At 43.3% G+C, this 14,987-nt stretch overlaps 1 protein-coding gene across 1 annotated transcript in view; it reads right to left on the bottom strand.

The window, feature by feature from the left end:
• Nucleotides 1–14,987, bottom strand: part of DCLK1 (doublecortin like kinase 1) — a 324,314-nt gene that overhangs the window by 38,606 nt on the left and 270,721 nt on the right. Inside the window, exons 9-11 of the mRNA XM_027116519.1 lie at nt 9,799–9,856; nt 9,178–9,297; nt 5,635–5,781 (exon numbers count right to left, since the gene is read on the bottom strand). Coding sequence (XP_026972320.1) covers nt 5,635–5,781; nt 9,178–9,297; nt 9,799–9,856 — 325 coding nt within the window. The remainder of the gene's footprint in view (nt 1–5,634; nt 5,782–9,177; nt 9,298–9,798; nt 9,857–14,987) is intronic.

Below are 14,987 nucleotides of genomic sequence, written 5' to 3'. Positions count from 1 at the left end.
TTAGGTTACATTTTTAGAAGTAGAATTACTTGGTCATAGGGTGCATATTATTTAAGGCTTTAGTTACATATTATCAAACTACCTTTCAGAAAGGTTCCATCAAGTTAATCTTGCACTGATCCATATGAGATGATTGGTATCCTCATAAATTTGCCAACCCAGTATATCATCATTATTAATCTTTGCTAGTCCAGGAAGGCCACGTCATTTTAAAATGAAGTGAATGAACACACCATGGTAAAGCAATTATACTCCAATAAAGATGTTTTAAAAAAAAATGAAGTGAATGATACTACTCAAGTCCTAAATGACAGAAGAAATGGCTAGCAGAGCAGACAGATGCTGGTCAATCCTGGGGACACACTACACTTTTACTTCCTGCCTTCTTCCCCCGATGGAATCACAGATCCTTGGAGAAGAGCCCTCAGCGAATGCTTATTACAGTAACTGGCATATTATTCTATTAAATCATGTTTGGGGAAAGTGTTCTTTTTCTTCTATTTTCCCTCAACTTTTAACCAAATTCAGAGAGAAGGAATTCTTTTTCTAAACACCTATGAAAAACGATCATTCTGTTTCTGTTTGGACAGTTTCAATGACTACAAGTGACCTGTAAAAAAAGCCATTGACTTTTCAAACAGGTGTAATTGTTAGAAAGTTGTTCCTTATGTCAACCTCAAATCTGTCATTAATGTCTTCTCTTGAGTTTACTGCTCACATACACAGCACAAAAATGTTCTCCCATCTTACATCTGGCAACCTTTGATGAGAGCCACTCCGTTCCACTTTCACCATCCCTTCTCTGGGCTGAACCCAGGCCCCTGACTGTGATGTGTTCGGGTCCCTCCCACCTGGTGTCACGTGGCATAAGCAGGGCAGGGACTCTCTTGATGGCGACACTCTTTCAGTGAAAGGAGTCTAAGGGCACGTTGGTATTTGTGGCAGTCATGTTACACTAAGACTCACAGTGAACTTATGGTCAGTGAATAGCCTTTAAACTGGGCCAAATTTTCCCATCACTGTTTTTCTGCAATGGTCCTTAAAACAACTATACCAAAACCAACTTAGTCTATAGAGATTTATGTTTATCTCTTGTTAAATTTCATCTTACTGATTTGGGGCCTTTATGGAGCCAAAGATAGTTTTGGATCTCAAGTCTGTCATTTGATATATAGAATACATCTTCATCTCGGCCCACTGGCATGCTGATTAGGGCGGGGCTGGTGACAGACTCCTGTGAGACCTGCAGCTCCCTCCTCAGGGTGGTCCCCAATCCGTTCATCAACACTCTGGTGGCTCAAGTTCCTCATGCAGTGGACTGACTACAAATCTACTCAAATGTGTTTCTGTTTACAACCTCCAGCGCTTCATCTGTGGCACTGGCCTTATCTCCCAGTGTAGTTAGTGATCCTATCAGAAAATGGGTTTATTTGGGGATTAAGGGTCCTGGGATTAAGGCAGAAGGAAATCCATTATCTGGTGAGCTCCGTGTTGGCTTGAAGTGGAAACTAAGAAGAGCTGGAGCACAACCTATGGTCATCACTTGGGGGAAAACAAGATAATTTATTACTAGATTCGACCCATTTCATGAAAATGAGGGTCATTAGCTGCACATGCCATTTTGATGGGCAGCGAGGAACAGGCACAAACACCTCGACAGAGAGTCGCTAAAAGGAAATTTCTGACCAAGAGAAGCAGTAACCCTGAGAAACTGCTTTCTCCCAGACAGTATTAAGGAGTTTAGAAGCAAAACGTTTCTTGAACAGAAATTTTTATATCTCAAGAAAATTACTGTGTTTATTTCTGGAATCTAATAAAAACTAGTGATGTCAGTTATTTGTTGCCATAAAGACTTTAATTTTCCTAAGAAGGAGGTATCTGCAAATACATTTTAAAAAGACCCTCCCAGCTCCCTGCAAAAAAACAGGCTGCTACTGATGATTTTTGCTGCCAAGGGTACAAGCTTGCCATCTAGTGGTGACTCATGTAAACTGAAAGCAGTTGATCTCAGACAATTTATGGGTTGTTGGTTTTTTTTTAAAGCAAAAGGTTCCTTTTTGTCATAAACTATCATGGCACTCGCACCCACCCACCCACACACAAAATGGTTCCATGCATAAGTGCAGCTGGGGAAGCACTGTAATCTCTCCCCCTACTCAGAGAGTTTTAGTTTGTGGCCTACGTAAGTCCTCAACGTAATAGATGAATTGAGAAATGACTAGGGCTTGTCACCGTGGGTCTGTCCTCTATTATGTGAAGTATCACCATTCACTCACTCTCTTATCTAATCCACCCTCTCATTCACCTGTCACTCATCCATACGATCACTGAGCACCAGGCCTGACGATTAAAGCAGAAAGAATCACGTAAAATCACTGGCATGATTAACTCATTTAAGGAAAAAACCCTTAGTAACAATGCAATAATAAAATTAGAAGAGCTATTCGTATTGGGTCAGTTCCCAGTTTTTGCCTAAAATGTAGCTGGAAACATCACTGTAAGTCAAATTTTCTCATTAAAATGCTGTGACTTGATCAAATACTCAGACTTGAATAAACCATCCATATGATTAATATAGATCCTTAAGGCCAAGCTACGATATTTGTATATTGTTCTATAAGAATGAAAAATAAAAAATTCTAAAAGTTCTGCATATGCAATGATGCTATATAAAATGAAATCTATAGCTGAAATGTCTACATTTATAAATATTTCTTTGCTACTTATAATAAACATTAAATACTTAATTAGCAAAAATTTATCAGCAGTCTAACAATTTAGGGGTTTTTCGAGGTCTCTTAATAAAACAGTAATGCAAAGTGTGCAGTAAGGCCTTTTTTCTTTCTTTCAGTTTCCCGGTAGTTAGAAAATGGATTGAAACTCTCTGCATTAAATTTATTATAGCATTTTTCCAAAAATAGTCTCTAGCTCTACATTCTGCCACAAGATGGCAAATCCATGCCTGGGTAGATAGTAACATTTTAAAAGCAATGTCAAAAAAGATGAAAAATGATTGTTACAACGTAACATTGTACTGTTAAACAGTTTTATTTTTAGGGATAATTTAATTTTCATTACAAATAAAAGGGGAATAAAAAAGAAGGGAACTAATAGTCCCATGGTATCTCTTTATCTTCATACAGTCCCCTTAAAGGAGGCTCAAAGAAGTTAAGTATCTTGTTCAAGGTCAGAAGACTAGACAATGGAAGGGTGAAGCCCTTGGTTTTGTCCATCTGACTATAAATCCTGAGTATGTGATTTTGTGCTTCCCATGACAATTCTCTCTTATTTCCACATAAAGGTCAACAGAATATGACGTTAATAGAAGTCTCAAGTGCAATTAGTGATGTCATTCTAATTTTGTTAAAATTATTCTATTCTTCTACCGATTTTATCCTATAGTAGATTTATCCCTGCAAACATCACCAATCCTTACCACTCTCCTATAGAAAGAAATTACTATACTGGAGAAGCAGAATTACTTTAGTTTTTCATACATATATTTTAAACCTGCATTATGAATGACTGTAATGGTGTGTGCGTTTGTTTTTGTCTATATATATGTGTACACATATATATATATATATATGTGCATATATACATTTTTCACGTTCTTAAATTAGAAAAGAAAGGAAAAAGGGAGATAACTTTTTTTCTTTTGGGGTAATTTAAACTAAAATATGTTCAAATGAGCACAGTACTTAAAAAGTATCCTGCAAATTGTCATTTTAGTAAAAGCACACTGCTATGTAACCATTTATGGCATTTATAGAAACAGTGCTCTGGTGAAAAGCAGGTTGAACAATGGGTACACAAAACTGAACTGCAAAAGCGGGAAGGAAAATGAAACTTTAATTTTCAATCACTGAATTTTTGGAGCTTAGAGAAATTTTTAAACAAAGGCTCAGTTGTAAGTCCGTTCCCATGAGACAATCCTACATATGTCAGGACACAGGAAGAATGAGTGCAGACAAGGCACTATGCAGAAGAGAATGTTTAGGCTACTGTGGAGATGTGGAATTTGAGGGGCAATTAAGTCAGAACTCCATCATTTGACCTCAACCACCTTCATTAGCCAGTAGCTACAAGATTACTAACTTAATTGCAATTAACTAATTGCTTGTGTATTTATTTCTTGAATGCCTACTTTTCCTACCTGAATGCCCCTCTGTGAAGGCATATGCCTCTCTGTTCCCTGGCACAGTCCACGGCACAGAGCAAGCACATAGAAAACCTCTCTCCCTAATTCACAGCTTTATGTAGTCTAGTGGTTAAAAGCCTGGGCTTTGGAGTAGGACATAGGTTGTGACCTTGGCCCTTCCACTTAAGAGCTGTGATTACCTCGAGGGGGTCTTTCGACTTCTAGGCACCCCGTTTCCTCACCTGTGAAATGGGACAGTAATAGACCTTACCCCGTATGGCTGTTGTGAGGATGGAATGAAATACCAAGAGTGAAGCCCTTAGCATGGGGTGAGCACAGGTGGTCTCCACAGAAGCAGGTCTTAACAGCCTTTATTGGTGGTGGGAGTTGGGCTGTTCATCTGCCGTTAAACTTGAGCGTTCATTCAGCTCACGTGGGGAGCTGGCTGCAATGCAGATCTGCACCCTGTCACCAGTCACCAGATTCTGATTTGGTGGGGCTGCAGGGAAGCTCAGAAATTTACATTTTTAACAGGCATCTGGGAGTAATTCTGATGCAGGGCGTCTTTGGACCACCGTTGGAGAAACACTGCTTTAGAAAGAGAATCCTCATTTCCCAGATTTCTGAAGAGATGGACAAACTAACAGTCACAGAATACATGACTCTTGGGGTTGGATAATGAAAGTAAAAGAAGAACTAGCATCTCGGGTGGGGGTGAGAAACTGAATATATTTCATTAAAATTCCATCCTGAATAGCCAACAAAATTTATGATACTCCCACATTCACTAGTTATAGCTCCCCGATGCCCAGCCTCTGTCTCCTGAATTCTTTCAATACTGTCCCCTTAACAATGGGATTAGGAGAGCATCCTCCTTTCCTTGCATGGAGAACTCTCAGTGTTTCCCCAGAGATACAAAGTTCATGAAAAGCAAACCAAACGGGCCTAAAGGGAGGACAAAATGTCTCTGATCTTTAAATCTGTCTTCATCATGGTTATTTTTATGCTGAGGGGCTGGTGTCTTGAAAACTCACAATGATTTATTCTCTTAGCTCTGAGATCAGATTATTAGGATGTAAATTGGGAGATTAAGACAAAGTCTAAAAAGGCTTCCATCTTTTTTTTTTTTTTCCAAGTAGAAGCTTTCTAACACAAAGTGCTGTTGATAAATCATGTAAGTGTAAATACTCCTCATGACTGGCCTGGTCTGGCCCATGGTCTTAACCACAGCCCTAGATTTCTTGAGCTCTATTCCTGTCCCCCTGCCTTGGGTTTTTATTTGCTAATAAATTAAGTGCTCCTAACGGTACACTAACCCTGACAGATCAACTTAAAAGACTAGTTTCCAGCTAGTTACTGAAGGCCAGCTGGAAAACAGCCTCTACAGTCATTTTTGATGTTAAGAAAATGGAAAAGAAAAAAAGAGAGAAATGCTCATATTCACTCATGAATGCTTGGAACTCAAGACATCCTGCAGTTGGTATCCCTCTTACCAGCAGATTCTCTGGTTTGATGTCACGGTGGACGATGTTGACGCTGTGCAGGTATTTGATGGCGCTGGCCAGGTTGTACAGCATCCCACTGGCGTCTCGCTCAGTGTATTTGTTAGTGGAAGTGATGGCATCGAAGAGGTCTCCTCCCTGAGACAGAACAGCAGGAGGAGAAGCACATTAACAGATGGTCCAATGGCGCTGCCTGGAGAGGCGCGTGACACGCTACAAAGGGAGTGAAGGATGCGTTCAGGGTCTCTGCGTTCCGAGGGCTTTTCCTGCCACCTCTCTCTCAAAGGCCCGGAGACCTTATAGTGATTTCTCTCCCCACTGTGACAGCCAGTGACATTTCCTCCAGAGCTCAAAGGAAAGAGAGAGGATTCTCTGCCTTTAAACTCCCAGCCAGGGAGGGGAAGCGGAGCCAGGTCTCCAGGGCAGAGGCCTTGTGACACCTGGGAATCCTGGTGGCATGTGCTACCTGCCTCATGCCAACCGCCAGCAGAAGGTCAAACTCTTAATCCCAAATCTCCCCAAATGAGAGACAGGTAACACTGCAAACTGCACCCTTATCAAAATGCTCTGCTGCCTTGTGAAATTACCACCACACACACACACACGCACGCACACACGCACACGCACGCATGCACGCACACACACACACACATTCTCTTCTTCTCTAGATTTAGGTCTCGTGGAGTGGGCGTAGTGTTTTCTTTTTCAATAATGTGCTTCTTTGTAAGAACAGAGAAAAGGACCAGAAACTGTCACTCCAAAGATGAAAGAGAAAGAGAGGAAGGAGGGTGGAGAAATTTCAAAGAAAGTTTTCTAGTACCATTATTCATCTGAACTTTTGTTTCCATTGTTCCTGGCTAATTTATCGTTATTTGGTGAAACAAAGATTTTAGGCTCCAATTTTAGATTCATTTATTTGAAATGCTTTCAGCGAAGTTGGGTCTGATTTACTGACAATGTGTGCATCCTTCTTGCACACGAGGTCCCAGGGAGCCGAGCCCAGTGGCTGACTGTGTTCATCTGTTCCCTAATGGGCTAAGAGGTTTAATTTTTCTTTTTAAATAGCAAACGCAAAATAGAGCGCTTGTAGGCTGACAATTTTCAAATCCTGACCTGGCCCTCTGTGACTCTGTATAATCTCTGCTCGGGGGAGGGGAGTGTCTCCCACTGACCCTTCAGCCGCAGCAGTTCCCAAGCTAAGCACATACGTTTTGTTCCAAATGAACACTTTCCCCCTCAACATTCTGTCTCGCGCAAGGCAAGGCTGCTATGTGCGGGTTTGCAGTTGTTTCCATACCACCTCGGGAGGTGGGGTTTTCACTGCGGTTCGCGTGAACAGCACGCCGGACCCTGTGTAGGGCCGTATGGGGTCACCCTCCCAAGGCTCCACCATCGTCCTGGTTATCTAGGCTCCAGGCAGCCTGTAAACTCATTTCTTCTTCACCTTCTGCAAATCAGTCCACAGATCTTACCAGTCCTCCCTTTAAGGCGTGCCTCTGACACAGCCTTCTAGGCCGTCCCCCGGCTCCTTACGCAAAGCACTGTGTGCACGGACTGTCACCTTCCCACTCGACGTTTCTTTCTCTTGTCATGAAATCAGCGTTCCTTTCCCACGGCTCTCCCCGCTCTGCCCCCAACCTTCGTTCCAACTTGCTTAACCTCATCTCCTGCCTCTACCTAGACCAGTTACATTAATGCTCCAGGTAGGGTATGTCTTCCCTGGTCACCCGAACAGGTCACACTCCCTCCTCACTCCATACCCGTCCTCAGTAGAGCCGCTTCCTGCAGTGTCCCCTCTACTCCCTTTGTCTTTCTCACTCGTGATGATCCCTTAGCAACGGGCCCCAGGGCCACCCCGTCCACAGGCCTCCCTTCCTCTGAACACACAAGCACTGTGCATGTGCTTACATCTGCAGCCAGAAGCCTGAAGTCCCGTTCTTAGTCATTATGGAATTTCACTCTTAAGAACTGTCACTTCACTGTTTTCTGGAACACAGGCCTCATTTATCCTACAGCTTCAGGCCCTCCTGGGCATCCTACTGGCCTCTCAGGGTTTGACAAGCACAGGCCAAGCGAAATTCCTCAGGGGGGATGTCGTGGGAGACTTTCAGGTCAAGCCTGGGGTTGGCCTTCACTTCTCGGGATGCTTTCAGACCTGGCCTCACGGTGGTTCTCGGTCAGACTAAATGTAAGGGTACGATACAGTGGCTCAACTGAGGAGTCCCAGCACCCAGAGAGAATTCACAAAGGCTGTTAACCGACAATGTTGGTAATTACCAAACTATATTTGGTCATTAAGTGCCAACATGAAAATCTTCTGAATAAATGAAATTGACCTTTCTTTGTTGGAATAAACGGTTAGCATTTTTATCTCCCTTACTCTCAAACGTGACAGTAACCTGTGTTACTACAAACAAAAAAGCCCTCACCCTCAGAGAAACAAATCTTAACTTGAAGTAGAAAAAGAACAGGCTTCATCTATAAATATAAATAACCACTAAGTTAAAAAAGGCCAACAGAAGTAAAGCAAAGAAATTCTGAATAATGAAAGTTTACAGGCCCTAGAACGAACATTCTTCTATATAGTAACAGATTAGTTGATTAAATGCTTGCCTGGTCTTAAATCTTTACAAAAGGAAACCCCATATTCCAGGGTGCTGATTCCCACCACCAGCTCAGCTGAGCGATTCTAAACAGGGTTCCTGGAGCCCTAGCTGCTCACTGGCACACCGCTGATGGAGAAGATGATGTGACTAACTTATATCACTTTACAACTAAAGTAGAAATTACTTATGCCTTCAGTTAGAGTAACATAATAGAAAAGGCTTGAGAAAACTATGACTTCATGAAAATGAAACATTCAATTTTTAAAAACTTCTAATTAAGAAATTTTCAAGTATGGAAGTAGAGGGAACAAGGGGGTTACCTTTCACCTAGACTCAACCATCGTCAACATTTGGCCATTCCCATATCCTATGATTGAGGAGAATAACAACTTAATTTTATGTGACAGGATGAGATTGTAACCTTCAGCGAAAGGTGGTAGACTCTTCACATTATTATTAAGATGGTGCTATTTTTCTATTATGGTCGTGTCTAAAAGTTTAAAGCCTGCTCTTATAATAATGATACTTCTGGATGTAGTTCCTGGAAAAGTGAACGACTTCTACTACAACAATAACCACAACTGTACTGGCATCTAATACTTTCTGTGTCACAGAAGCTGGTGAAAGACATCCCTCTTACCCTCACAATAGCATTCCTAGCCATTTTTATTCCTAGCAATTATTATCCTCATTTTACATAGGACAGAACCGAGGTACAGAGAGGTATGCCTAAGATCAGGGAGCTATTTAGGTCAAGGCTGGGACTTGAACTTTTGAGTATAATTCTAGTGCTAATACTCTTAACCATTATGCCAATGCACAGAAATAAGAGACTGGATGTTGGTGGGAGGAAATAAAGGAGAGCGCTCTATTGTATAGAACAGTGGGGCGCCTCGTACAGGTTTATCTCTTTCTCCAAAATACACACCTTTACTAATTCCATGACAAGATACAGCTCAGTTGGTACATCCATCTCTTCGATCAGAAGAACGATATTGGGGTGCTTCACTCTTCTTAGAATAGACACCTCGTTCTGGATCATGTGCTCCTGTTCAAGGCAAAAGTTACCTTAATCAAGATACACATCAAAATACATGAGGAGCGGACTCGAATGAACAAAACTATACTATTTGAAGATCAAGGGAGATGTACTTTGGGTAAAATATATAGACTCTATCTTAAATTCTGATATTCACATAGCCTAGAATTGCCAAGAGATGTTGAAGGTCCTCAGAAAATGTTTGTAATTTCAGAACCTACCATGTTAAGTATAACTGCATATAGAAGGATGAAATGAAACTTAGATCACAAAAGTAATAGAAGAAGTAAGCAAAGCGGCAAACACAGAGAAAGAACAGAAATAACATCCAATCATTCCAACTAACTTTTATTCCAGGAATATTTATAGAATAAAGTTATATCCTAATACATATACAACATTCTGTTCCACAGCTCCTAGCGTAAATTTATGTTTATTCGGGAGCTCATCTTTGTGTTTCGTTCTGCCTCCAAAACACTGTATTTTCATAAGAATAAACCTTATACATACTTTGCCTCGACACTTGCTTTTCTTGATAATTTTCAGAGCATACTCCCTAGCAGTCGACCTGCAAAGAGAAAGTTTAAAAAAAATAAAATAAAAACAACTTAATTTCAGATCTGTTGCATCATCTTAAGGATTCATTTCTTACCGCATTGACCTTGCATTGTGATGTAACTACTTTGTAAAAAATTCTCTTTTCCTTTTTTAAAAGAAATAAGTGAACTTTAAGGGGCTGACCAAGTGTAAGAACAACGGACATGCTAGCATAGAAACATTCACAAGCTGCTAACACTGTCATACTTGTAATAAAATTGCTGCTATTGCTAGTCCCATGCATAAGTCCCCCTGCAAGGTGGCTGTGCTCTGCCCCTCCCTCTGAAGTGGTGTGGTCAGGATGTGAGTTTCTGCCCGTCTTCTTCCCAGTCTCTCTTGAAGTTCTCTCTCCACGAAGTGAAGTGTAGCTGTGACAGTTTTCTGAATGGCTCTCACGGCCACACTGACAACTCTCAAGACGCAGTTCACACTCTTCAGACTTGGGTTGTCTGCACCCCTGTGTGTTCCACTGGAGAACTAGCGGATGAGGTGCTCAAGGAATATAGAAAGGGATACAGCCATTAACTGAGCATCCCGTGACCTCCTGGGCCTTTCATCGCTGTCTCATTTGATAGAAGTGAAATGGAGGTGACGATGAAAATGAACTCGCTTTGCCAAAGCCTCACGGCAGCACTAAGGTCAGAACTTGGAACTCTTGGGGTCTCTGCTTCGCATGCAGCCCCGCCAACATTGCCCCTCCTCCGCGGTGGGTGTGGGAAGGAGGGCTTAGTCACACTGCAGCTGTAAACAGCTTCCTCATTTGTGTTAGCATTTCCCAGACACTGCAGCGCCAACCACGACAGGTCTACCGTCAAAGGACACGACGCATACTTCATAATCGTCAGAAACCACTACTCCACAAGCACTGCCATTTCATATCTCCTGGGGAAACCAAGAGAGTCTAGCTTTTCACCTACAGATAAAGGCCAATTTTAGGGGTCCAAATGAATACAATGGGAGTGAAGCTGATCAAGAACGAAAGTTTAAAATAGGGTTTTAAAAGCTTCAGTATGGAGAATTTCCTAGGTGTACATTACGGCAAGAGCAAGAAAGTGATGAGCCTCCAAACACATCATGAGGCCAGATATTAACAGTGTGTTTCAAGGGCATCTTAGAAACCACTCCTGTCATTTACTTCTAAAAATACTTCTTCCGCTATACCTCCAGGACCTTCAGGGTCCTAGCCTGCAGAAAACCGTAAACATTGACCAAGTTGTTATAATTGTACCTGAGGAATGAAACTAGATTGAAACAATCATTTTGAAGCTGATTTTCTCCACTAGAGAGCGCTGTGGTCCGGATGCGAGGAGGTTAAACCCCTCTGCCTCAGGGCGGCTCCCCTGCCCGGGTGCAGGGTACCCAGCGCAACCCGAATTGCCTCAGCCTTGTGAAGAAATGGACTGAGAGCCCCAAGGATGCCTCTGTTGATTCTTCAGGCCCCCGTGTGGGCAGAGAACATGATGGAGGAAGGCTGAGTCAGCCTTGGCTAAGTGCAGGGCTTGGGGTGCTAGACGACCCCACATAAACGCCAGACCTTCAGCAAGGCTGTGTGTGTACTATGGGATGGGGGTGGAGGAAAAGCACTTCAGTTAGAGGGCCAACAAAATACTTCCCATTAGAAGTTTAAAATGTACGCGCAAACAGATAAATGAGAACGTGAAATTACTCATCTACGAGGGGAATCCTCGCATCACAGAAGGAGCACAGGGTCCCTTTCAGTAACTCTTCTTAAGAGGCTTCTGAAGGGTCTGTTTGCAAATTTGAAAATATTTAATCGAGGAAAACTAAAAGCTGAAGTGTTTCTGGATTCTGCTTTTCGTGAATCACTAAAAATGATGACAAAGCAAATGTAAGACTGGAATACATGAGCAATTTCCTATCTAGTTTAAGATGTTTCATTTGATGGCAGGGAATCTGAACTCTTGGTCTGACAGCTTTGATAAAAGCCAGCAGTCCCAGGCAGGTACAGAGAGCTAGAATGAAGCCGACACTTGGACTCAGTGCCTCCACAAAGGGGATGGATGTGGGATGGTGCTGGTCAGAAGATCCAGGAATTTCTTGGCTTTGTCCTCTCCATGGCTACCAATTGATCCTGTTTCCCTAGAATGAGCAACACTTCAGCCTTGCTACACTCAAAGCAAAGAGCTGGTGTGGGACCCAGGAAGGCTGAAAATCCTCCTCTACAGCCGGATAAACAAGGAACAGAATCCCCAGGGAACAAGAGGGTGTACTGGCTTCCAGGACACCAAACAATCAGGTTAGATGCTAAGCCTACAGCTGAGGGGAAAATGCAAGCAAACCTGTGCTGCAGTGGCCCTAGAGCTTACTAGGAAAAAGGACCTTGTGGGTTGACTACCCAGAACCTTACAAAATAGGATTAAACACTCAATTAGATTTACCCATATTTTATACCAGACAGTGAGCCCTGAGGAGGACCACCAAAATTAATACTGAAAGGTTTCTTTCTGGATTCCTTGAGGACAGAACTATAAAGTCACAATAAAATCCTTAATTACTAGAAGTGCATGATTATAGGAAAGTAGCTGAATCTGGAAAATGAGACTAAAAACAGGTGCTAGGACTAAATGTACACCATAAGAATAAGAACTTCACCGCTTGCTTTAAGTTGGTAAATGAAAACATTTGGCAAGAAATAAAACCTCAAATAAAATACCTGCCTTCCTCCGTACCCTAAACTCTGAGGACCACTGCCCGCAGGTAATCATTCAGCAAGCAGTCATGAGCATGGTTCTTTGGTGGCTACAGAGGTGATGGAGACCTGGTCTTTGACCTCAAGGAGTCTACAGTTCCGTGTGTCGAGAAGAAGAGAAGACACCTGGGTTGCTGTGGAACGTCCAGGCCATTTGCTTGTATGCTCCTGAAATTATATTCTTGACCTTTCATGAAATTACAGAAACCTCAAATGCCGCAGCCAAAGCGGCAACAGCAGAACAAGCTTTGTTTTTCTCCTTGTCTACAGGAACTCAATTTGTAAAGTCACTTTCCTATTAAGTTTGACCCAAGGCTAGAGCTCGAACTACTAGGGAGAAATGTCTGAATTTTACAAACTTGGACTAAATCTACTTTTTCAGGTTTGTACTAAAAATGGTTTGGAGAAAGCTGTCTTGTTTAACTGAATGATTCTCAGCCCTGGGGCAGTCTTCTTCTCACCCTTGCCCTCAGCCCTGGAGGGCAGCAGAATGTTTATGAAAAGGGCGCTCTGGACCAACGGGCTTTTGGTTGTTTGCTCTGTTTTGAAGATTTTTATCAAGATCATGTGGAAGAGGAAACGTGGCTTCCCAGGCATTCCTCTGACATGGCATTTACTGAATTTCAAGGCAGTCCTTTGCTTACGCGTCAGGTTCTCAAGCAAAGGGGCCCCGTCTTGACTCTCTTTGTAGCCCTGGAGACGGCCCAGCATAGGCCTGAACTAGCAGGGGCTCCAAACATGTTGGTGGAGTTGCGAAAACTCCAGAGGCTGGTGGCAGTTAGGACAGTGACAGAAAGACCCTCTCCCCCAGGAAAGAGGGGTTGGTAAACAACACCCTTTGTTTACCAATTAATCATAATAAGGCTAAATCTCAGGGCTTCCCTGGTGGCGCAGTGGTTGAGAGTCCGCCTGCCGACACAGGGGACACGGGTTCGTGCCCCGGTCCGGGAAGATCCCACATGCCGCGGAGTGGCTGGGTCCGTGAGCCATGGCCGCTGAGCCTGCGCGTCCGGAGCCTGTGCTCCGCAACGGGAGAGGCCGCAACAGTGAGAGGCCCGCGTACCGCAAAAAAAAAAAAAAGCTAAATCTCAGCCTCCTCTGTAAAGCAGAAAACTGAGGCATCCCAGTGTCTTGTCAAACATCTTCAGAGTAGAGTTTTATTTTGAATTTGAACTTGGGCCCTATGGCTATCAGGTGCCAGAGCATCTTTAGGAAGGAAAGAACGCTGTCAGGTAGCTGAGAGATACTTAAAGTTCTTCATGCTGATTCATCCTCCAAATCCCACTTCAGAAGGAAATGCTTTCCAACTATAGGTACCCGGTTCTTGAAAATTCTGAAGATTGTCTAGGTGGATGCAACCCATGTTGCTGACGCTAAAGTCTTAGCTCGTTCGGGTGGGTTTGGGCCTGCCTACCTTCATTGCCAGCGCTTTCGTTGTGCAGTTCTTTGGGTTTAGAGGTGGAGGAGAGAAAGAGGGAATCACGAGCAGCTAGAATTTTAATCCAGTTCTGATGCCTACGGTGCCAAAACGTGCAAGCAGTGCAGGTGGGGAGGAGGGCCAGGAGCCACCTGCGACACTGTCCCTGCTCACGATCGCATTGCCGGTACCCGTGGCTTGAACGGTAATTAGTCCACACAGAGCCAGGAAGCCAGGGATGAAGGGCATCTCATTGTGAGCCCCCTACCCGTGCTCGGATCTCTTCTTAGTGCTTTTCAGCTTCTTGAGTTCTCTTTGGGGCTTCGAAAGGCTCCGCAAGACAGCTTCAAAAGTCCACCGACATCCTTTAGCATGTCCTCGGGGCTCCTGAGGCCACTCGAGACTGCTATGGGGAGATAGGCAGAAATCGAAGCAGACCTGGCATCCCCTACGATGGGATGTGCTGGCACGGGACCAGGGGAGGGACAGCCTCTGCAGCAACGTTACTACATCCATTATTGCAGGAAAACCTTCCCTGTGACAGCATATTATTAACGGAGGAGAGGCGTACTTGCTCTTTTTAATACATATTCCTCCTTTAAAATATGACAGAATGTACCCCCGCAAGCAATGTGTGCCATTCAAAACATTCTTAGTTCCCTTTTATTTTCCTGGACCTCTGGAAAATATTAAAAGATTGTTTCGTGATACCTCTGGGGAGAGAGGGCAGATGCCATATGTCCTTGTTCCGCGGGAGCGGAATACTAACACTTTTGGGGGGCAATCTGGTGTTTAGACTCTGATGATTCGTATGAGACCCAAGATGTGAACTCATGCAAAACGCACACAATGCAAACCAGAAAGAAAGAAATTAATTCAGGATGGAGAAATGATAAATTTCTATCATGGGAAGACCAGGACCGTGGGACTGAGATGCTATCATGATCCGAGGACGAGCACATGGCCACCACTCCA

The sequence above is a fragment of the Aethalodelphis obliquidens genome, unplaced genomic scaffold, assembly GCF_003676395.1.
Source record: "Aethalodelphis obliquidens isolate GAN/ISIS:26980383/991018 unplaced genomic scaffold, ASM367639v1 scaffold16, whole genome shotgun sequence".
In the NCBI taxonomy this organism is placed as follows: Eukaryota; Metazoa; Chordata; class Mammalia; order Artiodactyla; family Delphinidae; genus Aethalodelphis; species Aethalodelphis obliquidens.
The sequence above is the reverse complement of the archived record's forward strand: the minus strand, read 5'-3'. Positions and strand labels throughout refer to the sequence as shown.